The 27,714-nt window shown below is 52.8% G+C and overlaps 2 protein-coding genes and 1 long non-coding RNA gene across 4 annotated transcripts in view; 2 read left to right on the top strand and 1 right to left on the bottom strand.

Moving 5' to 3' along the window:
- Window positions 1-6,062, top strand: part of SEC14L5 (SEC14 like lipid binding 5) — a 36,824-nt gene extending 30,762 nt beyond the window's left edge. The window contains exons 13-16 of the mRNA XM_006204213.4: window positions 523-657; window positions 1,138-1,365; window positions 2,260-2,438; window positions 4,544-6,062. Coding sequence (XP_006204275.1) covers window positions 523-657; window positions 1,138-1,365; window positions 2,260-2,438; window positions 4,544-4,652 — 651 coding nt within the window. The 3' untranslated portion in view covers window positions 4,653-6,062. The remainder of the gene's footprint in view (window positions 1-522; window positions 658-1,137; window positions 1,366-2,259; window positions 2,439-4,543) is intronic.
- A 7,770-nt stretch (window positions 6,063-13,832) lies between these two features.
- On the bottom strand, window positions 13,833-22,432 carry NAGPA (N-acetylglucosamine-1-phosphodiester alpha-N-acetylglucosaminidase). Of its 2 annotated transcripts, none has more exons than XM_072942262.1 (11): window positions 22,298-22,432; window positions 21,749-22,204; window positions 20,720-20,859; window positions 19,646-19,754; window positions 18,455-18,583; window positions 17,757-17,962; window positions 17,605-17,652; window positions 16,438-16,566; window positions 16,170-16,301; window positions 16,018-16,081; window positions 13,833-14,608 (listed from the first exon to the last, which is right to left on the bottom strand). In XM_072942262.1, the coding sequence occupies exons 1-11, from the start codon at window positions 22,381-22,383 to the stop codon at window positions 14,398-14,400; spliced, it is 1,710 nt and encodes a 569-aa protein (XP_072798363.1). In that variant the 5' UTR covers window positions 22,384-22,432; the 3' UTR covers window positions 13,833-14,397. The 2 variants fall into 2 exon arrangements, with proteins under 2 accessions (XP_072798363.1, XP_072798364.1); XM_072942263.1 differs by lacking the exon at window positions 13,833-14,608 and adding an exon at window positions 14,627-14,852.
- Window positions 19,297-26,574, top strand: LOC140687037 (uncharacterized). The gene is made up of 2 exons (XR_012061060.1): window positions 19,297-19,848; window positions 26,443-26,574. It is a non-coding gene; the product is annotated as an uncharacterized lncRNA (long non-coding RNA).
- The last annotated feature ends 1,140 nt before the right edge of the window (window positions 26,575-27,714 follow it).

Genomic DNA, 27,714 nt, shown 5'->3' with positions numbered 1-27,714 from the left:
GAGGCTGGGCCAGTCGAAGGCATACTCCTTTGTATTCCCATCCAGGACGTTGCTAGGCAGCAGTTAGTTTACCTGCCAGCTTTGCACCCTCTGTTGCAAGGGAAGGTGACCCAAATGTCCCAGTGGCCTGGACCCTGGAGCTGATGTACCCAAAGGGATCTGTCCCTAACCCACAGCCACACAGCAGAGATGATCAAGCAACTGCTTCCACGGGAGGTGGCCCAGATCCCTTTCATTGCCTCCCATGGGGTGAGATGATAGGGGTGACCCTTATCTCATCTGACTGCGGGAAGGCAGGCCCCTCCCCCTCCTCTAACAGAACTATCAAACAGCAAGTTTACATGAATTCAGGGTTAAAAAAAATGACATTTCCTACGAATTTTGCCAAGCCTGCCAGTTCTCTCCTGTTGTCATGACATGTATGCCTGTTACAAGTGTGATTTCAGGGATCACAGGCACCTTTCTGTGGGGTCAGCAGGCCTGGCTGGGCCCTGACCTGCCACTTGTATCTTTGTCCCCCAGTGTAATGTCCCTGAAGGAGGGCTGGTCCCCAAGTCCCTCTATCTGACGGAAGAGGACCAGGAGCACGAAGACCAGCTACGGCAGTGGAGAGAGACCTATCAGTCAGCCAGTGTGCACCGCGGGGCCCCCCACGAGGTGCTGGGGTCCCCACCTGGGAGGGCCCACTGGGCTGGGCGTCATCGTAGGTCAGGGACCCTGAAGCAGAGCCTGAGATGAGTTTTTGTGCCAGAGATTTGTAGAGGATGGGTGCTCCAGAGAAACCTGTAAGGAGGGTGGGGCAGGACGGGGTGGAGGCAGAAGCTAAGCCAAGAGGTGGTTTCAGAATTGGTCTACCCAGCCTGATCTGATTGTAGGGGGCTGGCCTTTGTACCCTCACATCAGGCAGTCATTGGCTGTGGGTCACTGCATGGCAGGATGGAACCTCCCAGGGGTTTCAGACAGAGGTGGGTCTGTTTGTCCAGAGCAATTCCTAGATGTAGGGGGAGAAGGGAGGCTGGGAGCCTCAGCAGCCCACCCTTCCTGCAGTGAGGAATGGAGACTGACAACCCTGCAGCCAGCTTCTCCATTCCAGCCCCTTCCAAACTGGCCTTACACCTGTCATCTGTCCCCATGCAGGTTGCAGTGGAGATTCTGGAGAGGGAGTCAGTCATCACCTGGGACTTTGACATCCTTCGAGGGGACGTGGTGTTCAGTCTGTATCACACCAAGCAGGCGCCCAAGTCAGGCCCCCGGGAGCCTGGGGCCAGGGCCTGCGGGCAGCTGACAGACGAAGGCTGGGCCCTGGACGCAGATTACAGCCGGGTGGAGGACCCCCTCGTCTGCCGGGAAGGGGAGAGCATCCAGGTTCCACTCCTTGGTTCATTTACTCATTCATCACGCCACGCTGAGTGCCGGCTGAGCGCCAGGGTTCTGGGGCTACAGCAGTGTACACGCTGGACCCGGTCCCTGGCCTCAGAGACCCTGCTGGACAGTAGGGGAGAGAGAGCCTGGCAGATCCAGAATCCCCTGAGACTCCTGTCAAAGATGCCGGTTGCCAGGCCTCGCACCAGGCGGGCAAGCTCAGAACCTCTGGGCATGGGACCTGGCATCCACAACCCTTACCTCTCCCCATGATTGCTGGTGCATGCTCAAGTTTCAGAGCTGACACAGCAGAGAAACTGTAGGTCTGGGAACAGACTCAGACATGAACATGAGCCACCCCTGCTGACCCCACATTCTCCGTGAGGCTGGTGCTTGCAGGTCAATTTGTTTATTTAGTAGACGTACTGGTAATTGAACCCAAGACCTTGTGCCTGCTAAGCATGCACTCTACCACTGAGCTATAACCTCCCCCTCAAAGTTGTTCTTGTAACAACTAACACCCCCACCTTGCTGTCTCTTGGCCCTCAACAAACACTAACCACCTTCAAGCTCCCACCCAAATCCTTCTCCAGGTCCTCTCAGTTTGCAAATCCCACTCAACAGGACAAAAGGCCAACAAAATCCAGGCGTTTAACCAAACCACACCTCTGTTGTCCTACAGCTGTACCCCTCTCCCTCACAGTCTCAAATCCCCCTCCCTGCCCCTCCTCTCTATGAGGGAGGCGCTCAGCTGCCAGGGATGTGGGGTAACAGCAGGGGTGGAATAAGGGTGACTTCAGGAGACTCCAAAAGGAAGGATTGGCTTGTAGATTGGTTTAAAAAGGGGATCCTGTCTCCAGGTGGACCAGGGCCTCAGGTGTGGCCGCTGTGTTTCAGGGCTCCCACGTGACCCGGTGGCCTGGTGTCTACTTGCTCCAGTGGCAAATGCACAGCCCCCCAGGCCATGCGGCCTGCAGCCTCCCGGGCATGGAGGATGTCCTGACAGCCCTGCACAGCCCTGGCCCCAGGTGCAAACTCCTCTACTACTACGAGGTGCTGGCGTCTGAGGACTTCAGGTACGAGGTGCCCCAAACTCCCCTCCAGGCCAGGCCCTCAGCCCCTTCCTTCCGGGCTGGGGACTCTAGAATCACCTCCTCTACTTGGTCTTGAGCTTCTCCGGGGTGGGGCCCTAGCTTGGTTGTTGTTAAACCTTATCGTGAGCGACTGGAGTGAACACCATGTCTGAAGTCTGCCTCAGCTGCATAACTGTCCCTTCAAATGAAACCCTGGACATCCCAGCCCAGCATCCCAGACTGACTGGTAGAGGGAGAAGGGGAGCCCGAGCGCTCCTGTTTGTATATCCCTTCACTCCTAGAATTCCATCAAACTGGGTTTGGACTGTTCTAGAACACTAGAATAGTGCCTCACAGACTTCTCTCCCAAGTGTTGCTGTCAGAGAGACAGGGAATTGTAGTGCTTTAGCCTTCAGCACTTCCTGGTTGCTGTGTGACCTCCGGCAAGTCACTTTACCTCTCTGAGCCCCATCTGTTATATGGGGACCGCTGAAGCCCCTAAGTCGTGGGGTTGTCCTGAATATACGATGGCTGGGGGAAGCCTGCCCTTCATCTGGACATATAGTAAGTACTCAATAGTGGTTTCTTCCAGGTCTTTTGTCTCATGTTTCAAAAACAAATGTGATTTTGCATCCTGCCTTGTGAAGTATCTGTGTTAGTTTCCTTCTAAAAATGATGTTTAAATTCCTTACCATGGAGTAAAATCGAGGCTCCAGGAGGGTGTCACATCTGGACCCACATCCCAGGTGGAGCTCCAAGGATCACTGGGGCAAACGCAGATGGCACAAGAAATGCTGGGCCAGGGTCTTTACTCTAAAGAGAGACCCCGCAGAGTGTCAGAGGGCTGGTGATTCCCCCCTTGGGAAGAGTCTATTTTGGCCATCAGGCCTCAGTGCTGGGGAAGGAGACTGAGCCCAGAGAGACTCAGATACGTAGACAAGGGAACTGGGGGCTACTGCCTCCGGGAGGGCAGGTGGAGGTCGAGTGGTGGGCCTTGCTGCCCTGACCTTCAGTAGCCTCATGAGAGAACCAGTTCAAGGCTATTTCCTGCTCGCCCTCAGTGGCCAGGTGCTGGGCTGGCTCTGTGGGTACCAGGCAGGCAGGATCTCCCACCATGGTAGGAGACCGTGTAACCACACCCAAGCATCGGTGGGTGCCATGAAGGTACCCAGCCTGGGCTCCTTGCCCCAGGCCACACTCCAGGAGGTGCTAGAGGTCGCACACACAGGGCGCAGAGTTCAGAACCAGGCCTGGCACAGGGTGGGTAGGGTAGTGGGGAAGGTGTCTGGGAAGTGACATGGGAGTTGACACCTAGGTGATGTGCACACAAATCGCCTGAGGGGCTCATCAAAGTGCAGACTCTGGGGGTTGGGGGGGCGCCTGAGAGTCTGCAGCTCCAATGACAAGCTCCAGGAGACGCTGGTGCTGCTGGGCCCCAGATCACACTGTGAGTAGCCAGGCCCTACGGCTACACTGTCCGACTTGGTAATTACTAGCCAAAGGTAGCAATTTAAACATAGAGATTAGAATTAAATAAAGTTGAAAACTCAGTTCCTCAGTCGCACTAGCCACATCTCGAGTGCCCAGGAGCCCCATGTGGCTGACGGCAGCCGTGCTGCATGGCGCAGATCTGGAATGTGTCACCACAGAAACGGCACTGCTCTGGAGTGGGAGTTAACTAGACAAAGTGGGCAGGAGAGAAAGGTTTCTGGGAGTAGGCGCAGACACACAAGACCCCAAGATGGGGGAGGTGGGTGTCAGAGGAGCTGCAAGGAGGCAGAGGGGTGAGGCTGGAGACAGGCTGAGGCCTCCCCGGGCCATGGGGCACCCTCTGGGCCATGCTGGTACCTAAGTGAGGTACAAGCCCCTGAGTGGTCTGTGGCATTCTTGGCAGGGAAGGGGGTCAGAGAAATGGGTGGGGCTTCATTTCTCATCATAGCTTTACTTGCTTTTCCCTCTGCACTTGCCCTCTGCGCCTGGGGCGGTTGCTAGCCTGTGGAAAGGGCCCTGGGGCCTCATTTGCAGCATCACCAGCTTTTCCACCGCTGCATGTGGGCCCCAGGGCTGTGTCACCACCAGATGGTAACGTAGGTGTCCTTCCTCCCCAGGGGTTCCATGTCCAGCCTGGAATCCTGCACCAGCCGCTTCTCCCAGCTCAGCGCTGCCACCTCCTCCTCCTCCAGCCAGTCCCACAGCAGCTCCCTGATCTCCAGATAGTCATGATGGAGCCCTGCAGGGCAGCACGACTCCCACATCTGCAGGTGTCCACGAGGCCTGGGACCATGTGGGCTGCAGCCGCGGGCCTGGACACTGCCAAAGTCGTGGTGTCTGGAACTCCATGGGCTCTTCAGGTTGTGAGGACAGAATCATCTCCTACGGGTGTCGCATAATGAAAAGCCAAGGGGTAGGCTGACCACCTGCAGGTCTGGGGGCTCAGGGATGGCATCAGGTTCCATGCCCTCCTCTACCTCTGGCTCTGCTTCCCTGGGGTGGCCTCCTTCTCAGGGGCCTTCCCTGTACAAGGGACCCCATCACCATTAGGCTCCCTCCCTCCCCCCAGCTCAGCTGCAGAAGAGAATCTTGTCTCCCCACAAAGTTCCATCCAACCTCCTAGGAATGTAATCTTATCAGCCTGCTTCGTTCCCATCTGGTCCCTGAACCAATGATGGCTGCCAGGGGAATGGAGGACACTGACAGGCTGGCAGGGCCCTCTGTCCAATCTGGACCAATCTGGACTGGGCACGAGGAAGTGCAGTGATTGGCCAGCTGGGATCACATGAGTACCCCTATTGCTAACCACGTGGTCTGAAAAGCACAAGGAGGGGTGCTTCTAGGAATACTGGAGTTCCCCCTAGAAGAAGGGGGAAAGAATGTTGGGGAGGCAGAAATGCTGGGTGTTCACCATAGCATCTAATCCCATAGTGATGCCCTGGGTCTCAAGATAAGCAGGTGAGCAGTTATATGAGTTACAGGCTCCACTTTCTGTGGAGAGCCACTCACCCTGGGTTTGAAATTCATTTTCGCAGCAAATGGCTGGAAGGCCTAACTCTGGCCACCTCTGACTTAAAGAGGTTGGGAAGGCCCAGGGTTTCTGCTGAGTTCCAGGCAGTGATGAAGCAGCTCTGGCTATCTTTATATTCTCTGGAGGTCCCTTTCTCTCCTGGGGATCTATTTAATTATGACTTATTTGGTTGTAAGTTGCCTCCCAATGGCTTAAACAAAAAAGGGTGACCATTCATGGGTGCATGTAACTGGCCAGTCTAGGAGGGTTTACTTCAGGTAAGGCTGGATCCAGGATCTAAACATGGCATCAAGACTTCCCTGTGGGGTGTGGGCTGTAAATTTGCTGCAGCTGCCCTGGGGCAAATCTGACCCTCAGAACCAGCTCCAGTATTGAGAAAAATTTCCCCCAAGTTCCTGCATAGGAGGGGCGTGGGTTTCCTTGGGGCCTGAGGACATTTCTCCTTTCATTTCCTGGGCCTCCAAAAAGGTAACAGGTCAAAGGTCACCAACTGGCAGCCTAAAATTGGATCTGGCCTGCCTTCAGTGTTTTAGTTTTGCTTAAACAAAAGGTTTAAAAATTGGGGCATTTCACACAGAAATCAGCATTTCTGGCTCCCCTTAGGTGTTTAGAAGGGTTGGCAAAATGGGGCCACATTGTGGGTAAAGGCAACAGGGCTGCACCCCTACATGGGGCCACCCCAGTCCCCACCCCTCTCTATTGACCCACCCCTAGCACACATCACTCACTTGGATTATCTGCCTGGGAGAGAGGGCCCTGGAATAGCTCCACAGTCTGGGGTGAGAGGCTCAGGTTACTCTTATCTCGTAGCCTTGCTTACGTTGGGATGTCTCTGGCTGACACCCAAAGTCACGGGGCCTTGCCCAGGGGCTGGGTGTACAGCCATGGGGATCATCACCTCCATGCAGGCTCGGCATGACAGGACAAGGAGAGCAAGGACTTACTTCCATGCCACTCTCAACCCCAAACCTAGGGCAGAGGGAAGGCGCTGTCCTCAAAGATCCCCTTCTCCCTGCAGGGAGGGAGCCTCGCCCATCTATGGGGTTTTCAGTTCACTTCTCAGGTATGGGAACAAAATCCAAAACTGCATCCTGCATCAAGGGGTGTGTGCACATGCATGAGGGAGAGAGAGGGGGAAAGGTTTGAGACATTCCCAAAACTAATTGCTCCCATGTCACCAGGCATTTATCACCAAGAGCAATTTGTGATATTTTCCAACTGTCTTTAGATGAATTTCTAGCTTGTCTCTACAAACTAGAAGCATTCTGGGGGGAAGCTGTCCTGGCACTCCCTGCACACTTAATGTCTAGGACTAGCACCCAGTGAATCCTGCAGAGGCCTTTACTTGGCTTGGGATTGTAAGTGGCTTTTGACAACTGGAACCTGGATCTGCCGATTCCAGAGAAGAGGGTCTGCCGTTGGCAGTCCAGCCTTAACAGCAGCAAAGAGGCCCCTCCTTCTGAGAGCTTGCTCTCCCCCTTTCCCTTGGGAAAACTCTAGCTGAGACTTAAGCAACAAAGGGAGTCCCTTTGCTCCTGTAACTGGAATGACCAAGGGTGAGTCTTGCTCCAGGTATGGCTGGATCCAGAATCCAGTGTCCTCAGGCTCATGTGGTCAACCTCAACTTCACCTGGGCTTCTTGGCCCTGTGTCCTTTTGTATGCTGGCCTTGTCCTCTCCACCTGGAGGGAAAGGTGGCTGCCGGCATCTCCTAGCCTACAACCATGGGGCTCTCATTCTCTAAGGCAGGAAGAGACTCTTTCCATCTCAAATCCCAGGGAAGGCTCTGACTGGCCCTGCACAAGTCACATGCTCACTCTCATGCCAGTGGCCTTGTGATTGACATTCCCTCCAGAAGCACCAGGGGGATGGGGGAGAGCCAGTCGCCCAGTGGACAGAGGGAGCTGGCCACAGGAGCAACAGATAGCCACGGTGATATCTGCTATGGTTCTCCTCCTGTGCGAGAGGTCTCTGGGGCCCACACTGGAGTATGTCAATCAGTAGCCATTCTTACCTTCAGGAGGCTTGGGATTAAAAACCCAAGGAAGGACTGCTGAGCCCTTGGCTTCTAAATTCCCCTAGACCCCAGGGGTGGAAGCTCCTTGGCTTGGCTTCCTTCTTCATTTTGTTCATTAACCTACTGTGGCCAGGACAGAAACGACCCACTAGCAATAGGACCTGCCCAGGCACTTTTAGGAGCCTGGGTCTTAAAATTTAGACAAGGTGAGGTTTGAGCCCCAGCCATTTTCTCACTAGCTGTGTGACCTCCAGCAGGTGACTTAACCTCTCTGTGCCTCAATATCCTCATCTGTAAAATGGGGATAGCAGTGCCTACCTCATTCACTGGGTTGTAGTGGGACGAAATGAAAGTGTCTGTGAAGTCCTCAGCCCAACGCCTGGCACACAGAAAGCACTTGATATAAGTCAGTGGTTATTCTGATTGTTTAATGCTTCTCATCCAAAGACTCCAGACTCCTTCCTGAGGATGCCCGTCACTGTTTCACATGGGACAGAAGGCCTAGCACTGCGTGTATCTGGAGAAAAGTTGGGGTCGGGATATTAATTCCCCCTGACTTTCCCTTTTTAGAAACTGTGTTTTCTGGGCAGATCCACTCACCTGGAAGAGCATAATTCCGAGTGGTATTTCCCTCAACCAGCTGCAGAATGTTCTCCCCACAAGATGAAATAAGGGGAGTTTGAGACTTTTTTTTTTCCTATCCTGTGTCTGGAACTTCTCCCCCGTAAAATGAATTGGTCAGTCTGTTTCAGCCATGAAAACACGACACTTCTTGTTCACCTGTTTGCTCCAACCAGGACCATTAAACGTTTTAGATTTGGATATACCTACTGTCTACTTCCTAAAACCCTGGAGGGTTCCCTGGGTTTGTTCAAGAATTACTCAACTCTTGTTTAAAAGACTCATTTAAAAGAGCATTTTCAACAGGGGTGACGTCACACACAATGCGTTGCAGATTGGTTCTTCAGGGTGGGAAAGACAGGGCACAGAAAAAAAATCACATTTTTAATATATAAAGCACAGATATATTGTATTAGTTTCCTAGGGCCACCATACCAAATTATCACAAACTTGGGAGCTTAAGACAGAAACTGATTTTCTCACCTTCCAGAGGCCTGAAGTCTGAGATGAAGGCCGGTGTCCCCTCCTAAGGCTCTAGGGGAGAGTCCTTCCTGCCTCTTTGAGCTTCTGGTGGTTCCTGGTGTTCCTTGGCCTGTGGCCACGTCACTCTAGTGTCTGCCTCCATCGTCACCTGACCTTCTCCACTGTGTGTCTCCTTTTTGACAAGGACACCAAGTCATTGCATTTAGGGCCCATTCTAAATCCACTATGATTTCATCTCAATCATACTTAACCAATTATGCTTGCAAGGATCCCACTTCCAGATAAGGTCACATTCTGAGGTTCTGGGTAGACACGAATTTGCAAAGTGGGGGAGGCACTATTCAACCCACTGCACGTGCATACTGTGCACGAACAGATCCACGTGCAGCTTATCAGTGGTATTAAATGCAGGCCTCTGGGCCCCACTCAGCACTGCCAATGTGGAATCTTCAGGTGGGTTCCTGGATTCTACTTGCCAGGTACCCAGGTGAAGGTGAGGGCCCTACTGTCCATCTTCCCTGGCTACTCTGTCCTGTCCCCTGGGTTTTAACCAAGTCCCAGAGTTGCAACCGAGGACAGCCACAGTCTTGACGTCAGGAGGGGGCGGGGCCTAACGGGTTGCACCGATCTTTCTTGCAAGCTCCCTTGGGACAGCGAGCAGGGTGTTGGCTGCCACAGGCATCATGAGAGCCTGAAAAGGGTCCCTTGTTTTACAGCAGGAGGCCAAGGACCATCACTTGGGGAAGCAGAGGAGGTATGTTTCCTTTGTGTGACTGTATTAGGACCCCCGTCTACACTGGCTGCTGTGACCCAGCCCTGCCCAACACATCTAATGCAGGGACAGAAAGCAGCCCGTGCTGCTCCAGTGCAGTGCCTGCACTCATCCCCTGCCACTCTTGCATGCATTGCTCTGGAGCTGTGGGTAGGGGCTCTCGGAGGAACAGCCAGTGGACCCTGGGGGGTGATGGGTGTTGAAAAAGAGCTCCCTGGGGCAGGCGAGCTGGGATCAGGTCTGAGCCTTGGGTCATGCTGACGTCTGTCTCAGCAGAATAGCCTCCCGGAAGGCCCCTTAGGGCCCTTGGGTCCAGAGAGGGCAGAATACAACACCCCGGGCTCCCTGTGGCCCAAAGGCTGCCTCAGGGATCAATTCTTCCTCCAAGGCCTGGGGCCTCCATGGAGGCGGGTCTCAGGGAGCTAGTGGCTGTTGCGGGAATTTGAGCAGAGCCTGGAAGGAGCTGGAAAGAGCCGAAAGGAAAGGTGCTGGGTGGCTCTCAGGGACGTCAGAGGCAGTTACGCCTCTCTAGCTCCCCAGCCCTGTTCCCCTCCCCTCCCTTCAATGTCCTCACCAAGAAATGTGGTGAGAAATGCACCACAAAAGCACAATTTGAAACCCCTGACCCTAAGCGTTCCGGAGCCAGGACACAGATCCTTTGAGAATCTGATGAAAGCTGTAAGCATCACACTTGAATCCCGTTTCCATTTCAGGGCCCCTGAAAGCCATCCATTGGCCCCAGGATTGCTACCTTTTCCTGAGGTCTTTCCAGATGCTGAAGTTGGATAAAGAGCAGTGCAGCAACTGAGACCCGTGACACCATGGCAACTGCCCAGTACACAACTCTCAGGGTTACAAGCCAGGCCCCCAGGACTCCTGGTCCACATTCCATGTTCGGGGGTCTTCAATCACTCCTATGGGAGGTGGAGAGGGGATCCTCGCACTGCCATAACTAGTTCATGTTAACCTCTGACCAGCAGGTCGATGACTTAAGTTCTTATAAATTTCTGTCACAGGCATCTCCCCACCACAGGTGAGTACTGGATCTCAAGACAATTTTCTGCCTTCTGCTCCACGTCCCATCTAAGCTCTGCCACTGCCTGAGTCCAAAATGAGCCCCTGCTGGGGTGGCATGTCGTAAGTGTCAGACTCTTTGGGTTGCCAGAAACCCCCAAATGCAACACAAATTCCCTCAAGCAAAATGGGGATTTACTGGTCTATGTAGTTGGGAAGTGCAAGAATGATCTTGCTTCAGCTGTAGCTGGCTTCAGGGGCTCTCTGACAACATCCTCTTTCTTTCTTGGTTGGATTCTTCCCCACGTTGGTGTCATTTTCCTCCTCCATACAGCCCACACCCTGGAAGCTGGACAATCCTGGCAGAGAGTCACTCTCCCACAATTCCAGAAGTTCCAGGGTGGGCTTTGCCTGGCCAACTGGGACAGATGCCTATTCCTGAACCATTCACTGAAGCCACCTGGGACTTGGGAGGGAGGGGACAGTGCCAGCTGAACCACAAGGATGGAGTCTGGGGGAGAGATAGTGCCCCAAAGGCAACACAAGGGAGGCTCACTGCTGTGGCTCACTTTCCTCGGGCATGGGGGGAGGGGTGTCTGGATGCAAGAATCTGCAGCTCTCTGATGGCGACCTCTGGTGGCCAGAGCATCCCCTGCCCCTGTGTAGGGCAGGCTGGAAATGCCAGCGACTTAACCTCCAAGAGCAGCCCTCAACCCAACGAATGAATGTAGGCTGATAAAAGCCCTCAGTCCCCCACCAGCAGGTGGCCAACCAGAGGCCCACCTCCACTACCCTAGAGGCCCAGGGGGCTGAGCCTGGTTGCCCATAGTGGGAGTTGCCCACTTATGCACTGTGTAAGGGCTGCCTTCCCTTCCCTGCGTCACCTTCTGTCCCCCAGCAGGGCTTCCTGGAGTCACCTCCCAAATAAACTACTTGCCCTCACATCTTTGCGTCAGGCTCTGCTGCTGGGGCTACCCAGCCTGAGATGTGAAGTTACTGAAAGAAGAGAGACGATGTTGGGAGGCAAAGAGAGCTACCTGCTGACAAATTAAAAAAAAAATCCAGGGGCCACAGGGAATGCGAGTGTGGGCAGGATTCACATTGTTCAGTGTGTCCCAGTCGCTGAACCAGGGACCCTGAGGCACACCACGGCAGACCTTCCCCAGGTGCTATGTGCTCCCTCTGGCCTGGAGTCCACCAGGCCCACGCACAACACTGTACATGTCCCCCAGCTGCCAGCCAGCTGAATACAAAGAGGTTAGCCTTCATGACAATGATTTCCACAGCCTGTTGCCTCAGGACCTCCGGGTGGGGGGAGATGTTCCCTGCAGGTTCCTGGACCCGACCACCCCTGAGAGTCATCAGTGGGTCATTCTGGGGGGCATCATTCAGACCTGCAGCCAGGACTGGGAGCTGTCTTAGGAATACGTCAAAGCAATTCTCCAGTGCCTAAGAATTTGTCTGAGCTCTTGGCACTCCTTCCTACCCTTGAGCACTGGCAGCAAAACATCATTACAGGCCCAGGGGTTCATTAAAAGAAAGCAAATTATAAAATGAAACTTCCAGGTGGAGGTGAAACACAAGGTCCCTGGAAGAACATGTGAACTTGGTTGTTTACATTTCTGGAGGGAGGAATAAACACCTGTGACATCTGCTAGCATTCTTGGGTAATTATCTAATATGGGGCATATTTTTATGAGATAAAGCTTTTATAAGTATACTTAGATAAAAAATTAATCGTAAATTTTCAACAACAAAAAAAAAGTTTCGGGACATGCTGTGAAAGCCACTCCTCTCCTCCCTCCAACCTGGAAACAACCCAGGACAGGGGCTGAGTGAGAAGGTAGAACTTGCGGGCTGCGGGCTGACGGATTCACTGTTTATCAGATGTGCCCCAGGACAGACTGGTCCATGGCACCTACTGTGGGACCCCGTAGGGAATGTCGCAGGCTGACACAGTGGCTCTCCACTTGTCTATCCTGCCTTCAGGGGAGAGAGAAACACTCAGACCCACAGACGCATCGCTGCAGGAACTCAGAGGCTGGGAACTGGCCTGTGACAGTTTCTTTCTGAAGTGAAACTAGACCTGTGTTAGAGTAGCTCGACGGCAGTGGCTGAGTCAACCTCCTGTATTCATGCTCCTTCTGCAGCTTTTCATCAAGGGACAAAGCTTCAAGAGGCTTCACGTGCTTCTCTCCTGGGATCCCTGTCTCCACCTTGATCCAAAGCCTGAACCAGCTTCTCATTCGCAGGGAGGATGAGACACCACGTGGACCGGAGCTGCGTCCTCAGCTGTGGCCACCCCAGACCAGGCCCACTGGCCCGTTAGCTGACTGCAGATACACGAGCCCAGATGGAATCACTGATCCTAGCCTGGACCCACAGAATCACCCAGCTGACCCTAGAATCACAAGAAATCATTATTTTTCATGAGAAGCCATGACTGGCTGTTGTTTTAAGCCACCAGTTTTGCACTGGTTTGTTGTGGAGTACTAGGTAAGTTTCAGGTATAGTTTAAGATCAAGCTGCCGGCAGATTCCGTCTTGGTGACAGCCCCCTGGCTGGCTTGTAGACAGTGGCTGCCCTCCCGCCATGTGCTCACATGGTCTGGTCCTTGTGTGCATGCCTGGAGAGGGTGCTCTCCTATCTCCTCCTTTTCCACCCTCATGACCTCACTTAACTGAATCAAAGGGCCCCCTATACCCTACTACCATCATATTGGGGGTTAAGGCTTCAACACAAAAATCTTAGGAACACAAACATTCAGTCCATAACATGCATGGATCTATTTGAGGACCTTCTGGAAGCAGCCACACCTCCCCAATTTCCCCTCCCCACAGAGCCGCTAAGCATACAGTGTGACATATATTCATGGGGCAGGGTATCTCCAGGCACTTTCTGAAGACCCTCAAAGCCACAAGTTATAAATTCTACTCACAGGGATGCAGGTCACGGGCAAGAGAGGCCAGCTGCTGGAGATGCGATGAACTGTAAAGGGCAGACCCAGACGGGGACCAGCCATCCTCAGCCCTGCCAAGTCCTTGCCTCGTGAGGGCATCAGCTGGGGCTGCTAGCTCTCCCTCTTTTAAAGAGAAACCAGAAATCTGGGGTTATCTCCCAACTTCTAAGGGCTGGCAACTAATTTCAATTCTATTAAAATATGGTGAGGACTAAACCTTTTCAAAGTGTGGCCCAGACACCCACTGCCATCACCTGGGAGCTTGTGAGACCTGCAGGCTCTTGGGCCCCAACCTGGGCCAGAACCCGCATTTTTAACAAGCTCTCCAGGTGATTCAGGTACACCTTAAAGTGAAAATCCCTGGAGTAAACAAAACAGATCAGGGAGCTGGATGTGCCTTGGGCTGCCTGCTCTCAATTCCTGACTCAGCTGAGGCAGTACCACCTGTTGAGACCCAGAGGCACATCAAGTCCACGATTCTGAATTCAGATGCCACATGCCACATTCACATGCCTTTAACTGTATCAGTTTATTCAAGTGGTAGAAAAACCCTCTTGGAGGCAGGACAAAATAGCGAGCCTGTCAACATGATTCCATTCCTCCTCCCTTCCAAGGAGCTTCTTGTGACAGGAAAGAGTTCTAATTGGCAAATTCAATGAGGTCCGTAAAAAAAAAAAAGGGTCCCATGATGGGGCCATCATCTCTTCAATCCACCCCTGTCCAAGGGGGCTGGCTGGACCCTGCCACTTGGCCATCGTCGGTCCCATTTGCTATCGGCCCCTCCCCCAGGAGGCCGCTGCAGGCTCTTTAGCAGTGGGGCAGGCCCTCGCGGGACAAGCCTCTTGAGTAGCAGACACAGGCAGGCAGGGAAGGGGGCCGTCTCTCCGGGGAGTGCTGTATTGCTAGCATTGCACATGCCACAGCTGGCGGCCAGGTGAGGGGCTGAAGCATGGATGCTGTCAGAAGCCTGGCCGAGGCCACCCAGATGGTCAGTGGCCTTGTGATTTCCCCTGCAGAAGCCAGAGCTTGTAGAAACAAAGACTCCAGAACAGGCCATAATGGGCAGCTGGAGGTTTCAGTCCTTGAAGGGGTTACAGGTGTCACCCAGCTGCTCCTTCTCACTGGCTAGGAGCTCCCCGTTCATCTCTTGCAGTGGGTGGTACACGTAGGCCCCGTCCAGGTGCCGCCTCCGCTCTGTCCTTGACCCGAGGAACAATGACACGTTTGCTGCTGCGCTGATCAGCAGAAGGAAAACCAGGGCCAAGGTGAGGGCCAGCCAGGTGGTCCTGGGGGCGGGAGAGAAACCCCAAACAGGGATGCTGTCAGGCGGCTGGGGGAATGCTGGAGGGGCTTCCCTCCCTCCCCTCACTTCGCTCCTTCACCCAGAACGAGGTCAGGGCCCTCCAGGGACCATGTAGGAACTGTTGAGGAGCAAACAGGCCTGGTGGGCCTGGGGGCACACTCCACACATGTTCAGGGAGCAGCAGGGACAGTTGTTCTGTGGGACGAAGGCCGGTGCTACCACATCTCCTGATATTTCAAGAGAAGCCATGAAAAAAGATTTTTACTGAATGTTACTGAGTTTCAGACGTTGCTGATAAATGTTAAATTATGCAGACCAAATTAAATACAGTTTGGAATCTAATCTGCCCCAAGAGGCACCGACTTGCATCCTGTGGGATGTTGACAACAGAGGCTGGGCTCTCTCCAATGTCCTCAAAGCAGACAGAGCAGGGAGGACCCACACCTCATCCTCCCAGGCAGGGAGTTGGTGGGGGCAGGTGGGTCCTTCAATGAGCTTTTTTCCTTCATGTGAGTCTTTGGCTGAAGTCCTCAATGCAAAAGCAAACACAAGCAGACTGCCTGGGGGGCCAGGCCTACAGCAGCCTCCCACAGCTCCCTTCCCCTCGCTCCAGGTCTGCACTGTCTCACACCTGAGGTGCCTGAGCTTGGGGTTCAGGGCTCCTGGGAGCCACTGTCCCTGCCCCAGTGCATTTCCCACCACACTTCGAGGATTTTCCTCTGGGCCTCACCCCAGACTCATGGGGTCGGGACCTCCAAGAGGGACCTGGGATCTGCATTCGTGATGAGCTCCCAGGTGCTGCCTTGAGGACAAAGCTAAGAAGCTTTGCACTCATACTCACACCTGGTTCCCACCTTGAGTGGTCTGCGCGGGGCTGGGCACCCAGGGTAGGGCTATGGGAGGTGAGAACCATGAGAAAAGAGGTTCTCCAAGTGGGGCTCCCAGACCACAGCGTTGGCATCACCTAGGGTCAAGTCTCAGAAATGCAGGTTCTTGAGCCCAGCTCTTTTAATACACTCTCCTGGAGGTCAAGTTGGAGGCCCTCTGCACTAGAAAATAGAGATAAAGCCCCAACATGAGGCCTGAGTTCACGAGGGTGCCTGAGAAAGGACATCAGTTCCTCTGGGCGTCATGTTTCTGCACCGGCAGCTGAGAAAACAAGCCCATGCCCTGCCCCCTCGACTCCACTGAGGTGGTGGCCGGGGTCCTTCTCAGCATCGCTCTGGATGGCTCAGGTGGCTGCAGGCATCAGCTGGGATTCTCCCTGTGCTTATGTTGGAGAAATGTCACCTGGTTGCCCACGCAGCCCTGCGCAGTCCCTGAGCAGAGGCCACACCTTCAAGGTGAAAGCAGGGGGATTCCTCCCACCCCAGCTTCCACCAAAGCACATACCTGGTGAAGAGGGAGAGTTCTCCTGCCTTCAGGGTGGCCTCGGGTGGCAGGAGACACTGCTTCACTGCAAGATGCCAGGGAGAAGCTGCAGACTGGGAGGGGAGGGGTCTGCCCCCTGTTGCCCCAGGTAGGGTGTCTGGGAGGGGCTGTACCTTGTGAGAGGATGCTGGTCAGGGTGGGTGCCCTGGCGAGGCTGCAGTTGCCAGTCTGGGGGTCGCAGGGACACTGGTGCTGACACTTGCAAGGGCTCTGGCAGCCTGGCCCGTACCAGCCGAGGGGACATTCTGCAAGGAGGGGCCAGAAAGACAGAGGTGGAGGCCTTGGTGGCAGGGCCTCTCTCGGCACAGCCAGGATGGGACCCAAGTGTGTAGAGCTGGCCTGAGCAGAAGCACTTCCTGGGTGGGGTCCCCCCCAGCTTACCCTGCACACAGGTGTCTCCAGTGAAGCCAGGGGGACAGGTGCAGGTCCCCTGAACTGGGTCACAGGTGGCTCCATTATGACACTGGCACTTCTTGGCACATTCCTCCCCAAAGGAGCCATTGGTGCAAGCTGGGATGGGGGAAGGGGATTCTCTGCAAAATCTGGTCCTGTCCCTGCACCCCAGGCTGGGGTCGACAGGATTGCAAATGCATCGCCATCACCACAAGCAGCCCGTAGGTTCACACATTCTCACAACAGATAGTTCTGTTGAACTTATAACGTGATAGGCTCGAGGCCACACCCCTACGGGGCTTCCAATCTAGGAGGGCAGGCAGCCAGGGAGCCAGAAGGCACAGCATCAGAGGACAAGTGAGGATAAGCACTGGAGGGACGTGACTGAGTGTGGCAAAGGCAGGCACTTAATGGGGCAGAGGGACCTCTGAGGACGGGACTCTGAGGCTGAGGCTTGGAAGGGAGGAACAGGGCAGGGAGGGGCCGGGGCACCAGGGGTCGGGCAGGTCATACAAAGGAGTTCGGATTTTTCACTCAGTGTGAAAGAAAGCCACTGAAGGATTTAAGCTGTAAAACGTCTCCCTGAAGGATCTTCTAATTCTCAGAACCTGTGAATGTGAGCGTCTTTGGAAAGAGGGTCTTTGCAGATGCAATTAAGTTAAGGGTCTCGAGAGGAAAACACCCTGCATTTAAGGTGGAACCAAAATCCAGTGGCCTGGGGCCCTTGTAAGAGAACAGAGGAAGACTGGACACCAACAAGGGAGAAGGTCTGCCTGTAAAGTCGGAGGCAGAGATTGGGGTGATGCAGTTACAACCCAAGGACTGTGGGAACCACCAGGAGCTGGAAGAGGCAGGAGGGATCCTTCCCTAGGCGTTTCAGAGCGAGTCCCTGCTGACACCTTGATTATGGAGTTCTGGCCTCCAGAACTGTGAGAGAATAAATTTGTTTTAAGCCCCTGAGTTTCTGGACTCTGTGGCCACAGCCCCAGGACACTAATACAGTGATATACACATGAGGCAAAAGCAAGAGACGACAGGCAAGAGACCTGCAGACCAGGATGTGGGGATAAAGGCAGCTGAGGCTCACAGCTGCCAGGCTCACCCTCTCCCATGTGCCCAGGGGGCCAGGAAGGAGGCTGGCCTGGTGGTTTTTACCTTCACTGCAGTTGGACCCTGTCCATCCAGCTTCACAGTGGCAGCCAGCTGCCAAGACAAGACCGAGAAGGCCAGGTGAGGGCCCAGGCAGAGCTGGGGCAGTGAGAGTGGGGGGCCCAGGCTGGAGCTGCCTCCCACAGAGCCTCACTCACTCTCCGTGCAGAGCCCGTGCTGGCTGCAGTTGGCAGGGCCGCAGTCCAGCTCATCGCAGGCGGCACCCTGCCAGAAGTGCCCTGAGCACTGGCAGTGCCCCTCCACGCAGGTCCCGTGGCCGTTGCAGTCAGGTGGCTGGCAGCGGGGCTCGTGCAGACACACCACAGTGGACACGCGGCGGGGACAGCGCCACATGTTGTCCTGGCTGCAGGAGAACAGGCGTGTGAAGAGAGGTTGAGGTGCTGGCCACCCTCAGCCAACCCCTCAAACCACCCACTGCAGCCCATGGGGGCTGCTCTCCTTGCCTCTTTTCATTGCCTCTTCTCCAGCCTTTTATAGGTTCTTCCCAGCCTCTACAATCCCTTCCACCCCAGGGCCTTTGCACAAGTTGCTCTTGGTCCAGAAGGCTCTCCTGTTCCTCCCTATCCACTTCCTCGTCCTCCAGATCTCAGCCCCCCCATGTTTCACTATTCTCAGGTCTTTCCTGACCGATCAGTTGGCCCCTTCTACTGGCCTGAGCAATGCAGCTACACTATGTATACTTCCTGTAAGCAGAGAAAGGCAGGGATCTAGGCTCCTCCTGCTCTCTGCTGAAACCCCAGGGCCTGGCACACAGTAGGTACTCAGTACTTGCTGAATGAGACAGCTGGGGATAGGCCTGGATTGAACCTCAACAAGAGGGCTCTAGTAAGCTTACCAGTGATCGGATGGGTAACTGGCCAAGATCCCATTGAGCACGAAGGTGGCAGAGCCCCCTCCATCCAGGTTGATGGCATTGACCACATCCTGTTTCAGCAGGAACTCCGCCATCTCCCACAGGTTAATGCTGTGGCACAAGAGCAGGGCTGCTGACTGCCGTTTCTGGGTTAACTCATCTTATCTTGCACAGTGGACAGCATCACATACCCACTGTGACAAGCAGATTTCTAAATGGCCCCCCTAAAGGTGTCCTGTCCCAATCACTGGAAGCTGGTACTATAACAAGAGATCACTCTCGTGACTGTGTTAGGATACTTGGCACAGCTGTCTGCAAATGGGGACACTATCCTGGATTACCTGGGTGGACCCGACAAAATCATGAGACCTTAAAAGCAGAAAACATCTCTGGCTGGAGACAGAAGAGGAAGTGAAAGAGATCAGAATTACAAGGGGATTAGATAGATAGGACACACCTTTGCAGCTTGAGGGTTGGGAGAGCGTGTATTTGAGGAATGCAGATGACCTCAGGAGCAGAAAGGCCCCCTGGTGGACAGTCAGCAAGGACACAAAGACCTCAGTCCTACAACTGTGAGGAATCGCATTCTGCCAACAACCTGAATGAGCTGGGAAGAGGATTCTTTTCCAGGAGCTCCAGAGAAGCATCCTGCCTGGCCAACAGCTGGATTTTGTCTGTGAGACACTTTGAACAGAGAACTCAGTTGAGCCTTCCAGACTCCTGACCTAGAGTGCTATGATCTCACAAATCAGTGCTGACTCTGCTAATGTGTTACACAGCCATGGTGAAGTAGCTCACTCACTTTACAGAGGGGGAAACAGCAGCTCAGAGAGGTTGAGTAACTTGTCTACGGCTACAGAGCTAGCAGATGGCTGAACTGGGATTGGAACCAAGGTCATTTCCCTGCTAACTTTGTGATAATTTCCTTTCATTCCAACCAGAGTTCAGGAGAGATGAGGCCTAAGGTAGGGAGACTGATAGTAAGTGTGTGGAAGACAATGAACTCTTGGAAGTGGGACAGACCTAGGGACTCTACCAGTGGGAAGACAGGGGACAGATGGGTGTGAATGTCCCTGGGGAATAGCTGGGGGTCAGAAGGGCAGCTCTTGGTGGGCTGAAGTTCCTCAGAGCAGAACTCAGCCCAGGCCAGAGGCCCTGGCTCGTGGCACTCACCCCCGCTGCTCTGTCTGCCCATCCACGTGGAAGAGCACCAGTCGCCCCTTCCGGTCGTGGCCCACAGCCGTCCTGGCCGATATCACATTCACAAATTTGCTGAAGGAACCTGAAGGAGAGGCAGCCTGGCTTATCACCTGGTTCTTTGGGAGGCCTTCTACTACCTGCTACTTCCTGCCAGTCCAGCACCACTCTACCCCCAGGTCTGTGCCATTCAGCATCTCACTGCCTGCCTGCCTCCTGCCCAGTCTCAGCCAGTCCCCAGGAGGAGCCAAAGGGCTCTTCTTAAATGTAAATCAAGTGAGGTCCACCTCCAGGTGAAAACGCTCCAATGCTTCCATTGTTCGAACAAAATTCAAATGCCTTACCAACGCCTAGCATGACCACCCTGGACTTCTACCTCATCTCCTGCGGGTCCCCCCTCTCAACACCCTGCAGCCCCTTTCTGTTCCTTCTGGCTGGACAGTGCTTCTTCCTAGCTCTTTCCATGGCATGCGCCTTCTGATCTAAGTCACCTCCTTCATGAGGCTTTCCTTGACTGCACAGTTTAAAATAGCCTGTTTCCACATCAGGGCCATGGTACCCCTTCCCTGCCCTAGTATTTCACATCCCAGTGGTTCCCAAACTCGAGTGTCTATCAGAATCATCCAGAGGGCTCCTCAGAACACACATTCTTGGGCCTCACCCCCAGGGATTCTGATTCTGCAGCTCTGAGGCACGGGGGTAGGGGCTGAAGTTTTGCATTTATAACAAGCTCCTGGGTGATGCTGATACTGCTGGTCCTCAAATATTTTAGCAGCACTTCTCTATTCCCTTGTCCATAGCGCCTTTCCTCCAACTTTATTTTTCTTAACACTTACCACTTCTCTTCATCATGTTATATATTTTCTTTCTTACACACCCCACAAGAGCAGAGACCTTATCTGTCTTAATATCCACAGATCCCCAGTGCCTAGAATAGTGCTTGTTGAAAGACTTCCGCCACCACCCTATCAGCCCTAGTTCTCAAGAGGGCTGTTGCCAACACCCCCACCCACCACCCACATCTCATCATACTCGATGCCACCCCCTCACCTGTTTCCTGTGTCTCATTGCACTCAGCTGCCTGACTCTCGTTAATGTAGATGCTTCCATTACGAATCAGCCACACAACCCCACTCAGCAGCTGCACAAAAGGATTTTCAGTGTCCAGCACTTCCTCTTCAGACAGGTACCTAGACAGAGGGAAAGCATGAGACTCAGTCAACAGCAGTGGCAGCTGCGGGTATTGGGACTCCATACTCCCTGCCTGGCTGCTTGATTCCTCCTCATGCCCAGGAACCTCCCTGGTCCTGGAAGCAGCCTTTGCCAACAGTCTACACATCATTTAACAGATCTCAAGTCCATCTGTGGCCCTCGACCTCTCAGGCCATCACCCCTGATGCCTACACAGCCTCTTAACAGGCCTCCTTGCTTATACTATGGCCCCTCCAGCCTAGAGGTCAGCAGGGTCAGCGCAGGCTTTTAAATAACCAAAGTCAGTTGTGTCACCCTGATACTTTACTCCTTCCTTCAGGCCCTCACAAACACCAAGCCCCTCAGTACCTCTGAGCCTTAGTGCTTGCTGTTCCTTCTGACTGCAAAATTCTTCCTTCACTCCTGACCCTGGCTGACTTGTGATTAATCTGCAGGTCTCCACTTAAAAGTCACCTTCTCAGACAAACCTTTCCTGATTACCTTCCCTAAACTCAACACTCTATTTACAATGAGTTCGACCTGTCCATTGCTTCACTGCACATACGCAATCTGAACTAAGTTATCTCCCTAGCTTTTGTTTATTTTTCCTAGAAATGGGGGAGGTCCGTGAAGGCAAAGACTGTGCACTTGTTCACAGCTATTTCCCTGATGCGTAGCTCTCTGCCAGATACAATACCCGATACAAAGCAAGTGCTGCACAATACAGGAAGATGAATGAACTCTGCAAGGAGGGTGTTACTGTCCCCATTCTGCAACTGAGGAAACGGAGGCTTAGCTTGGTCAGGGAACTTGAACACGGCGGCACGGTTACACCCGAATTCTCAGGCCCTCTGCCCTCGGCAGCCATGGGGCTCCCTGCCTTCTCACCCGGTAACCAGGGTCCCGTCGCGGCGGATCCCGAACTGCGCGTTCTGCAGCCCCCCGGCGCTGCTCACCCGCCGCCCGTCGCTCACAACGTTCCCCAGGCACTCGCCCGTGTCCATGCGGAAGAAGCCGCCGTTCTGAGCGACGCTGCAGCCGGCAGCCCGCGCCGTCTCCTCCACCGTGGTGCGGCGCCTCGACGCGCAGCCGCCGGACCCGCCGGGCTCCAGCACGGAGAAGGTGCGCAGGGGTTCGGCGGCCCGCGTCAGGTGGCCGGCCACCGCGCGGTGCTCGAAGTGCGAGACGAAGGTGCGCACGGTGGGGCCGCGGGCGCCAGGGGTCACGGGGGACAGCGGCCAGCTCTCGTGCTCGCGGCTGCCAGCGCGCACCCTCGTGCAGTCCCGGACGGAGCGCGGCCGCGCGCGCGAGTACGGCAGCAGCAAGTCGTCGTCGCGGGAGGACCTGCGGGGATGGGACAGACGTAAGCCTGGAGGACTGTGCCCCAGGCGGAGGAACCCTGAACCAGGCTCGCTCCCATCCGGGGGCTGTACTCACCCGGAGCCGAGGGCGCCGAACGCCTCGCCGAGGAAGCTGCGCAGTACAATGAGGAAGAGAAGCCAGCGACCTATGGAGGCCGCCATGTTGGACGCAGGCCTCTAGTCACGTGAGCACACCCCACGTGACCCAGGACCTCTGGTGGCAGCTTTTAGCTCTGGGCCGATTCGCTTCTTCCGATATCGCGAGATCTCGTCCTGTAATTTACCGTGTGTTTTTAGAGGGGGTGGGGCGCTGGGGTGGCGGGAACTTTTTGTTACTGTAATTTCAAGTCTACGGAAAGTTGAAAAGGCAGATACATAAGGATATGGAGACATAAGGATAGGCAAGAAGAGACAGTTGTGTGATGGGGGCCAAGCCTTGCAGGCAGAGGGCACTGCAGAGCCTGGAGATGGGACACAAGTCTAGAAGAGGAGGTTCGCGCAGCAGCTAGAGGGCAGAGGTGGGGAGGGTGGAGGTGGGAGCGCCAGGCCAATGCTAGATCCTACAGGGCTCCCGGGAAATGAGTTTCGATTTCAGCCCAAGTGAAACAGGAAGCCGCTGGAAGTTTTTGTTTTATCTTGAAACAGCTCTATTAAAGTATAGTAAGTTTTTCCATACAGCATGAAACTTACCTGCTTTAAGGGTACACTTACTGATCTTTAGTAAATGTACAGAGATATCGCAGCATCGCCTTAATCCACTTTAGGGCATTTCCATCACCTCGGAAAATCCTATCTTGTGATTCCATTTGTATTACAGGTCCGGAAAAGGCAAATCTGGAGAGACAGAAAGCAGATTAGTGGTTGCTTGGGGCTGGGGGTGGAAACAGGGAGTGACTGGAAACAACCCCAGAGGGTTTTAAGATAAAGCTGACAGGATGGGGGTTGGGTATAGTGGCCTCTCCTGTGAGCCCTCTGTCATTAGCCTCTGAAGATTTATACAGTTTATAGGTGCTTTTCAGCGCTGGGCCCATACACCTCCGGAAGATGTCTCTTCTGTTGCTGTTAGCTTTTTCATCCATTTTAGCAAGCCCTCTGATTGAGAGCGCTGAGCTCCTACAGGGCATGAAATATGGCAAATATCTGTTTCCTCCACTAAGAACACAAACAACGTTTATGCACTGACATACGTTTATCAGTAAGGGAAAGAAGACCATGTTTAAGCAGTGCGCTTTCTCTACCTTATGCTCCATCTGCTTGATTATGATTGTTTCCTAATGCCTGTTTCCTTGCCTTGACTGTTGTTTTTGTGAGAGCAGAGATCATCTCAGTTTTTCACTGCTTTTCCCAGGCACTTTGCACAGTGCCTGGTGCACAGGAGGTGCCTCACAGATATTTCTTCAAAAAATAGATGGGGACAGGGTTTCCATTTATGTTTTCAGCTGTACTTCTCATGCCCAGAGCATAGCTTGGCACACAGTAAGTTTTTAAACACTATTTATTGAATGAATGGAGTATTTGTCTGGGAATGACATGGTTTACTAGTAAATAATAGGGTGACTGATAACACCTAAGAAGTGGTATGGATGCTGGGCTTTCTAAGAATACTCACAGCAACGCTACACCCCTACCCCAACTCATCTAAGCCTCAGGCAATAACCTGTACCATTTCATCAAATCCCTTCGTGAATCCTAGAAGGTGGGTATTATTGTTATTCATTATACAGAAAAGGAAGTGGAGGCACAGAGAGGGCAAGCTACTGGCCCAAGCTCGCACAGCTGTAAGCAGAGGAGGCATCTGGTTCTGAAGCATGAGCCAGTAGGCCCTTTGCTCTCCTGCCCAGGAGGAACTTTTTTGGCTGGAGGAGGGGGGAATGCATGTTTATTTTGGAGTCTGGGAAATGAAACTTGCTCTTATAAAATAGTTTTAGGAATTATAAACTAAGATCAATTTCTTCTGTTTGCACTGTGTTCTGTTTCTCTTATGTATAGCGCTAAGGGGGTATTTACAATATCCTAGAACCTGACATTGAGGCTTCCAGGGGCAGGAGGTTCTCTTGTACTCTCCCATGTCGGGGGTGTGATGTTAGGGGCCCTCATTGTCCATGGACTTAGGGGACTGCCAGCTACCAGAACAGACTCAACAATGCTCGAAGCCCAAGGTCTCGTCCACCAGCTAAGACTTGGACACAACATCCTAAAGAGCCTGGTTTTTCTTTTCTTTTTTCGTATTTACTTCTACAAACATTTATTCAACATTTTTCTGTTCCAGGTAGTGCAGTAGGGGCTGGGCACACGAAGAGCACATGATACCATCCACACCCTAAAGTAGTTTACTGTCTGATGATAGAATCCACAAGTACACGATTGCCAGAATAAGGTGCCCAAAGAGCCAGGTGAAAAAGAGGGAGGTAGGTGGGAGGTTGGGAGGAGACTTCATAGGACCAGTGACATTCTAGCTGAATCCTAAAGGACAAATAAAATCTTAACTGAATTAGAGGCCCAGTCGCTGAGGAACAGTGGACAGGACAGGGAGATGCTCGAGCCAGTCTGGCCTTTGCCAACTGTCTCTTCCCTTCCCTGCGCTCTTCTCTTAGATCTGGTTTCAGGAAACCGTCCTGCAGAAGTCATGTCCACAAACTGATTCCTGCTAAGATGACTCAGCAGAGGAAGTCTTAACTCCTAGGTTGTCCTGTATATATTTACATCTTAAAAGGAAAAACTTTAAAAACAATTGATTTACATAACAGAATTAACTTTTTAAATTGAAGTATAGTTGATTTACAGTGTTGTGTTAGTTTCAGGTGTACAGCAAATTGATTTAGTTATATATATACAAATATATTCTTTTTCTAATTCTTTTCCATTAGAGGTTATTACAAGATATTGAATATAGTTCTCTGTGCTCTACAGTATGTCCTTGTTGTTTATCTATTTTGTATATAGTAGTGTGTATCTGTTAATCTCAAATTCCTGATTTATTTCTCCTCCACTTCCCCTTTGGTAAACATAAGATTGTTTCCTATATCTCTGAGTCTGTTTCTGTTTTGTAAATAAGTTCATTTGTATCATTTTTTTAGATTCCACATATAAATGATAGCATGTGATATTTATCTTTCTCTGTGACTTATTTCACTTAGTATGATAATCTCTAGGCCATCCATGTTGCTGCAAATGGAGTTATCTCATTCTTTTTTATGGCTGAGTAGTATCCATTATGTGCGTGTGTGTGTGTGTCCCACATCTTCTTTTATCCAGTCATCTATCGATGGGCACTTAGGTTGCTTCCATGTCTTAGCTATTGTAAACAGTGCTTCTGTGAGCATTGGGGTGCATGTATCTTTTCTAACTAGGGTTTTCATCTTTTGTCTTCATATATGCCCAGGAGTGGGATTGCTGGATGATATGGAGAGAATTACTCTTTTACAATGAAAATTTATACCTTGAGCAAATGCCCTATAGGAACATACTTTTGACCTAAAGTCACAGTGGGTGAATGTGTGCAGTGAGGAGGTCTCTGGGGGTGTTTGTAGGGCATGGCAGGGAGGCTGTAGATGAAGGCCGAGGAGGATTGATGCCAAGGATACTGTGGCTTCAAACCCTTCCCCTCATCCCCCTAACTTACCTCTAAGTCCCAAACCTCCGTCACTCCGCGTCTTCCTCTCCCCGCCGGCCAGTCTGCCTGACCCTGTTTTTCCTCTTCGCTGTGTAAGCAGATTGCTTGCAGCTGCTCCGCACCAGTGAGGGGAAACAATGGCTCTCATCTGTGGAATGTGTCCTGTGCTGACCAAGCTTCCCGTAACCTCCATGGGGTTTGTTTCAAACTCCATGGGAAAGTTTCTCTCTGGGCTTAATTCTAGTGGTGCACACACGGAGGGTGCTGTGATATCGGGCCCTCACAGGCAGCCCGTTGGGTGTGCTGACTGCCGCAGTGTCCTAGAGGGGCTTCCTTCCCTGGAGCGGAGGGTGGCGGGCTGCCTCTCACCACTCACGTCTACCAAGGGCAGAGTTTCTCAATGTGTGGCCTGTGGTCACCTACATCGAATCACCTGGGGGAGTCTTGTTGAACATGCAGATTCCCAGGCCCTGCCCTCAGAGATTCCCATGCAGCCCCCTGGGCTGGGAATCCATGATCTGTCTTCGGTGAGGAGACGCTGAGGTCTGGGGGCAGGACCAGGGTGGAGAGAGGTGAAAAGACTCACCCACTGTTTTTACCTCTTTCAGTGCCTGGGGGCAACAGAAATCCAAAGAAGCGATGATTCAAGTGAAGTTCACCTTGCAAGTTTTTCTTCCCCTTTTCATTAGGATTCCCTTTCCTGGAAAGTGACTCATAAACTCAGGCTTCTCTTAGACTCATTCCACTCTGGTTTGGTAACACAAGCTTTCTAAAAAGGAATCAGTGTCAGGCAGGCTCCACCAACTAACCTGTCCCAAATTCAGGAAGGATGGGGGTGGGGCACAGCTCCCTCCAGCCAGTTGTGTCCCTGTCTTGGTCAACTTCTGTTTGAGAGTGTGGAAGAACTCCCTGAAGCATACGGAGTGCCGAGTGGATATTCAGTTTCTGGCTCCTGGTTCCCCAAGAAAACAACCTCAAAAGCAAGTCACACTTGCCAAGAAAATCCAGGCCTGACAATTGAAGAGCACTTGCAGGAAGGCATCTGGGGCAGAAGCAAAGAGGAATAGATACAGGGGACCAACTCCCGAAGGACAGGTTTGGAAGAACCTCTCCCCCCACCAGGTTATTCAGCTGGACACAGAAGGGACGAAGGGTATTTTAGTTCAGATCCTCAAATATGTCTAAACTGTCATATAAGGTTGACCATCAGCTTTTTCCACTTTGAGACAATGCAAGACAGTGGACTTAAAGAGTCTCCCAGTCCAAAGACTGGGTTTTTCGCTGTGCTTTTTTTTTTTTTTTTGACTCCCACCTGCATGTAGCCTGAAATCAGCACCACAGACACACGTGGACCCTTAATAAGGTTCCAGGTCTTTTCCCAACCACGAGATTAGTGTCAGAGCTCCCGCTGACACGGTTAGAGACACACACTGAAGCAGAAGGAAGGGGAGGGAAGAGCGAAAAGCTGGGAATGAGAGAAACATTGATGCGTCAGCTGCCCCTTCCCGCTGCTTCAGGACAAGCCCCCATTGGGTGTGACATCATCACTGTGCCATAGTAACACTGACCTAGCACCTCCTACCTTACAGGTCCTGTTCTCAGTACTCTACAGATATAACTCTCACAGCTGTGGAGGTAATATTGAAGCAGGTGCTATAATGATCCCAATTGTGATGATGGGGAAACTTAGTCACAGAGATGCTAGATGACTTTGCCCAAGGACACGAGCTAATTAGGGGACAGCTGGGATTTGGACCCAGGTGGCCTGGGCACAGAACCACCCTGTTAACCATAATGCTACGTGGCCTTTTGTAACATGACATGATGCACCTGAGGATACAGCAGAGCTCTGATTTTCCGTGCTGCCTTTTGTGGTCATA

Source organism: Vicugna pacos, chromosome 18 (genome assembly GCF_048564905.1).
Source record: "Vicugna pacos chromosome 18, VicPac4, whole genome shotgun sequence".
In the NCBI taxonomy this organism is placed as follows: Eukaryota; Metazoa; Chordata; class Mammalia; order Artiodactyla; family Camelidae; genus Vicugna; species Vicugna pacos.
The sequence above is the reverse complement of the archived record's forward strand: the minus strand, read 5'-3'. Positions and strand labels throughout refer to the sequence as shown.